The sequence below is a fragment of the Meleagris gallopavo genome, chromosome 15 (genome assembly GCF_000146605.3).
Source record: "Meleagris gallopavo isolate NT-WF06-2002-E0010 breed Aviagen turkey brand Nicholas breeding stock chromosome 15, Turkey_5.1, whole genome shotgun sequence".
In the NCBI taxonomy this organism is placed as follows: Eukaryota; Metazoa; Chordata; class Aves; order Galliformes; family Phasianidae; genus Meleagris; species Meleagris gallopavo.
The window spans coordinates 12,677,221-12,683,220 of record NC_015025.2 but is presented as its reverse complement, the minus strand read 5'-3'; the positions used below and the strand labels follow the sequence as shown (position 1 = coordinate 12,683,220).

The window sequence follows — 6,000 nt, the reverse complement described above, 5'->3', positions numbered from 1 at the left end:
TTTCAAAGCTAAGAGATTCCTCCTTAGTCACTAAATGCAGTTTGTACAGTTTGTACAGTTGTACACCATTTATCATTACTCTCCATTTATAGAGGCTCAAAGTTAGCTAAAAACATTCTCAGTGAGCATTTGGCCCAACTGTGGCATTTCAGGGCAAGGGGAAAGCTTGATGCACAATCCACACAGCTGCTAACCTAGGTAGAGGGACCCCATATCTCACCTCAGCCTTGGATCTGATTCCCCTGAACTAGGCCCAAAGCTTTAAGATTTTGATCTTTTTTCTTTCTTTAAAAAAGCTGCTTTTACACTACTACTGTGTTATACTATACTACACTAGTACTCTCATTTAAACTGAATCTGGCTTTGTTGACTTCACACAAGGGCCTCCTGCATGGACCTTCTCCATTTCCCATCTTGCCATTCTGTCCTCTCTTTAGGACAAATGCATTCCTGACGCTTTTCTGTTTCTAAACACATTGCATTGGTTCATGTCTTAGTTTCTGATCAGTGCAGTCTTTCTATCTGCAGAGAGACCTTACCTGCAGTGCATTAGCTCCTTGGAGTGCTGTGGCTGTTCTGCGCTGTACTGATAACCAAATAACATTAGCCAGGCTCTCAAAGCTGTTACTTCCTCATCCTTGCTCTGAGCTGATGGTAACTGTTGTCCTTTACGGCCCTCCCTTTCTTTTGCTGCTGCTTCTCTGTGCTAATTCTGTTGAATTCACTTAGGGCTGCCTGTCGCATTGATGAGAAAAGAAGGGGACAGCTTTGTTTCTGCCTCTCTGTCTCTGGTTTTCTAGTTTTAGTCATGGTTTTCTGTGTCGAAGTGCCTTCATTGCTTGCAGCAGTAAAAGTCTGCACAACCACATGAATGAATTTTTATGTTAGCCTACAGATTGCCTGTGAACCGGTTATGAAAGCTGAGACTGAAAGCTACAGGTGGGATTTGGATGCCAACACTATCTGAGCTTGTCTGTGTCTCCCTTGCTGCACTCCAAAGCTTCCTCCCCCCCGAGAGTTTTAGGTTTCTAGGGAGCTCCGCTGGGAAAGTTTGAGGATTGCACCTGAAAGGTCGCTCATGGGCCTGCAAGAACAGAGAGAGCTGATTGGTGTAAGGGTTTTATTTGCTTTCTTGGTCAAATACGGTGATACATGCAGTTGGCACAAGACTTGCTAGGCATTGGTGTCTTAAACATGGACAGAAACCGAAACGTCCGCATAGCAACGAGGGCAAACCACCTCCATCCCTATGCAAACCCAAAAGGGAAGGGCAGAGGAGGGGGAGGCAGAGCCCATGCGGCCCTCGTTCAACTCAGATTCTCTATAGGCCCTAAAAAAGTTGCAGCCACCTTCTCCTTTGTTCTTGCTGTGTGGTTAGTCTGAAAATGGAGATGAGAAGCAGTTTGGCTCCAGAGCATTAATGAGTTTCAACAGGAATAAAAATATTTGAGGTAAGAGATGTGAGAATGAGCAGTTCAGATTCGCTCGCCTTTTGATCCTTGAGTATATTTACACTTGTGTTGGTACTGAGCAGAAGTTGCCGTCTCATTTAATCTACTCAAGGGTGTTTCAGAAATCACTTGCGAGCACTCCTATAGTGGCAGTTTTGCGGTGGTATTTCCCATCCTGGCTGCAGTTGAGCAAACAGCCCGGTCCTCATGTCTGCTCCCTGCCAAAGGATTGATTTGTGGCAGTGGCAGCAATAATTGCACTAGCATTACTTAGCAGTTTTCTCACCTGCTCCTCTTGCAGTGCTGTGTGCTGTGGGACTGTGACAATGAGTGAAGGTTTCAGGAGACAAAGTTGTCTCAGTATGGTGGTTACAAGATGACCTGACCGTGTGCTCAGCACTGTTCCTCCTGCAGACATCCTGTGCAGCATCAGCAACAAAAGGGTTGTCCTGGGGTCTTCTTATGATGTTTTTTTTTCCTTCATGTGTCAGTCTCACAGCAGCAGGCACAAAAAAGTCAGTGTGGTTAGCGTGGCCAACTTGGGGAAACTAGAGAAGCACACGATTGAAGGGAAACAGACACAATTCATGTGTGCACAGAGCTTGGTCAGCTCCCAGCTCTGCTCCCACCCAGCACGGACAGCAGTGCAGACACCGATGGGAGCAGAGCACTGGGACCCAGATTTCTTGCAGGGCCAGGGCAGCAGCACCAGACCAGTGTTCGCAATGCTCACGCAGAGCTCCCAGTCATCTCAACAAGGTTAGGTTGTGAAGTGAAAGTCATACATTTTTGCAGTGCTAAGAAAGGGGAAAAGTCCCACCTGGAACAGTTTCAGTATTTTCCATGCTGTCCTCTAACAAATCCTCGTCACAGGCTTCTTACAGCTATTAAAAATATTCCTTCACATGAAAGCACTAACAGATGACTGACCCAGTGGTATTCTAGTGTTGACGCAGTGATCGTGTCTCAGTGAATGCATAAGTCAGTGAGGGCATATTTAGTACTGTCCAAGCACTGTTCAGAATATTTCTTTCAGAATAACTGTACCCAAGCTTGTGTAACATCTGGCTGCTTGGCATCTGAAATGGCAGTAGGTATGTGGGTTGTTGTTTTTTTTGTTTTTTTCCTTCAAATTACTTCTTCAAAACAGATGGCTCTTCAATTTTCTCCATGCTCAGGGCAATTCAAGGCAATAGGTGTGGGGCAATGCTTTATGAACCATTGCCTTTCCAAAATGAGAATTAATTGCTGCTTCCTCAGAGGACTGGACTCCAAGTCATCCGTTTGCCTACCGATGAGGGGTAAGATGGATCACAAAAGGTTTCCTGACTTGCATGCACATTCAAGCCGTGTTTTCCACATAAGAACTCCAGGGAGAGCTTCTAGAGCACGGGGTGTTATTTCTTGCAAACAACATTATTCGGAACAGATACTTTTTCACACTTCAGCAATGGCTGGGAGCAAACAAGCTTTTATCTTTGCTTCTTTCCACATGCATCTGTGCTCTGAAATCCAATTATGAATCACGGCTTTTTTAGCTGCCTGGAAGCACTTGGAGTATCTCTGTTTACTGGGAACATCACCCACTGTGTTTTTGTCACAGTGAGAAGTTTCTCTCCCTTCTTTTTCATCAGCACCTGCTGCCTCAAACAAACCCTGCCTCCTTACAGAGCAGTGCAAACCCCGATTTCCTTGTAGCTTCCCTCTGGCTGAGCACAGCAATAGCTCTTCAGTGTTAATAAACCTGGGAGCATCTTCTTTCTGACTGTGATTGCTCCCTACAACCGTTCCCTCATCTTTTCTGAGACACCTCAGCTCTGAGCAGAGCGTTTCTTTCTGCATTGGCCTTGGAGAGGGAAACCTTGGAAAACTGAACATCCGTGAGAAATGTGGTTTCCCTGGGGCTTCTTCTTTCATGGCTGGGGGACGAAGGGAGTCCAGGTGGCTGGAGGGTGTGCACTGTGAGGAGTCAGTGCTGGAGCTTCTGCTCCACAAACCCTTGGAGGAGCAGAGATTTCCTGTGCGCCTGTAGATCTGTGCCAGAGGGTCCTCTCTGGACCAGAAGTCGGCTTCTGCATCATCAGGAGCAGATGTAGTTTTTCCTGGCGGCATCACATTTGAGATGAAATTGGTCAATTTACACACTGACATTTCTCGCTGGGATGGGGACCATGACATGGCTTCCAGAGTCTGCAGGACTCTTCTGTCCTGAACCCTATGGCTGCTTTCAGGAATGCCTGGGAAGGTGGGTCTGGCAAGGTGGCAGATAGATTGAATATAATCATCGCTAGAGTACAAATCTGGGTTGGTTGAAGTGTTTGCAGTGTGCTTTGGATTGCTGGTTAGGTCTTCCATTGCCTCCTCATGGGTTTCACAGATGGTTGGGAGAGGCTTTGAAACATTCAGTCTTATCCGGGGAGCCATGGCTGCAAAGACAGACAAGGTAAGATCAGCAGGGGAAACACAGCCATGTAAGGAAATCCTGGGGTTGTTGGTTTGAAATATGTGCTACTAGATCCACTCAATATTTCTTTATGGCCTAGAGTGGTGTTTACAGAAGCATCACTCTATAATGCTGGCAGGATTCTTATATCTATGATTTCCAGAAGAGCCCATAGGTACAAAGGAAGCCATATTGTTAAGTGCAGTAGAAAATAAAAGGTTCATTAAAGATATTTGTGGGGATAAGCAACTGTGCTCCCTTCTGAACTAATGCACAGTTACCAGCTACAGCAGTGCTCTGTTTGATCACCAGCTTGTCTCATGTCCAGCCTGTAACCCCAAGGGACATTTCCTTTCCCTTTTCAATCCTCGGCTGGCCCACTCACTGACACAGGGCTCTGGTTTACACTTGGTCTGGTCCTGCAAGAGCTGATCTCAGAAGGTGGGGAGCACCGTGTGGGTGGCACAGAATTGCAGCCAGTCTACTCTACAAGCCTCAAGGCAGAGGTGGCAATGTACAAAGGTTTGGTTTTGTCTCTACCTGTGGTTCATAAATTGAGTTCTGGGTTGCTAGAGCCTTACCTAAAGCTGATGTAGCTTCATGTCCTTTTTATGCATATAGCAGTCCCCTGCTCTTTTTAGGCTGGCCTTCCCACAGACTACTCCCACTGGTTAGGTAAAGCCTTTTTTTAATAAATATTTCATCTTGCATTGGATGCTTGCTATGGGGATTATTTCATTTTTATCAAAACAATCTTTCCTATGCTTTGTTTAACTCACATTCTGGCAGAAATGACCACATTGCCTGGATTCTATTTTTTTTTTTACTCTCCTATCTCCAGTGGAATTCGTATGCGAATAATCTGTCAGCACCATCCAGCCCGGCTGTGTGACTGAACACAAAAGTGCTCTGCTCGCTGTTTGAATGCCTCACTTGTCAGTGCTGGAAGGAAACCTGGCTTTGCTGAAGCTCTGCAGGGCCGCAGCTCCCACAGACACACAGGGAGCACCCAGGTGCCCAGCCCTGCCTGCATTACTGCTCCCGGCTTCCCCTTCAGGTGCTCCTGGCAATGCCAACCAAGGTGAGATTTGCTGAACTCAGAATGGGAGATGCTTCTTTTAAATCTCGGGGCCTGTTTGTTATCCTTTCTTTGTTCCATACAATGCTCCTTTCCTCTCACCTCTCTAAGAACCAAGGGGAAGGCTTGTCCCCCCTCTCAACCCAGCACCAGGGCCTGCAGCACAGGGTGCCCAATGGGCGCCTCATTAGCTCAGCCCTGCACAACTCATTAACAGAGCCCTGCCACCACCTCCTTCCTCCTGGAGCAGTGACTTACGGATGGACAGCACAATGCTTCCAGTGGGATGGAATGGTTCCAGCCCAAATGCCATCCTTGCTGCTGCCACACCATGCAGAGGTCACATCCCTATTGTCACCTGCAATCACCCACCGTCACCTGTCAGCACCTGCTGACACCTGCCATTGCTCATCATCCCCTGCCCCCACTCATAGCCTCCCGGCCCCCAGTACCACCTCCCAGCTGCTGCCCACTCCCTTCCCACCTGTGCCCATCCCGGCAGTGTGCTGGGCACAGCGCTCCATGACCTGATGCCCTGCCCTTACCTGAGCCGCAGCCCCTGCGGGTGGTGGGGTACCTCCCAGCTCCGTGCCCTGCTCTCTCTCGCCCTGCTTTCCGCGCAGGATACGTGCTGCCTACAACTAACCCGTGCTCGCTGCGCCCAGTCAGCTGATCCGGCTGCCTGTTTTGTTGTTGCTGCTAAATATAGCCTGCCGGAGCCCTTCCCCGCTGAGCCCTGCTGTGATGAACGCAGCCGAGCAGCAAAGCAGCCGGGCGACAGGAGCGCACGCGACTCAGCTCCGCGCTGCATCGCTGCTGCTGCATGGCAGACACGCAAACGCACTGCAGAAAATTGCGTTGTGGGGAGGGCTGGCAACGCCTGACCTGCAGGGCCAGCGGGGTTCCGCAGTGAGGGCTTGTCTTTGTGTTCTGCCTCCATGCGCCTCTTGTGTAACTCCAGCATCTCCTCTTGTGTGCCAGGTGGCAAGCTGAATTGTGATTTTGCTTTTATTTCTAAATGCTGTCCT

General features: G+C 48.5%; 1 protein-coding gene across 1 annotated transcript; it reads right to left on the bottom strand.

The window, feature by feature from the left end:
- Positions 1 to 489: 489 nt before the first annotated feature.
- LOC104913290 lies at positions 490 to 5,670 on the bottom strand. The gene is made up of 2 exons (XM_010719113.3): positions 5,518 to 5,670; positions 490 to 3,877 (listed from the first exon to the last, which is right to left on the bottom strand). Exon 2 carries the CDS (start codon positions 3,873 to 3,875, stop codon positions 2,889 to 2,891), a length of 987 nt encoding a protein of 328 aa, XP_010717415.1. The 5' UTR covers positions 3,876 to 3,877; positions 5,518 to 5,670; the 3' UTR covers positions 490 to 2,888.
- Positions 5,671 to 6,000: the final 330 nt, after the last annotated feature.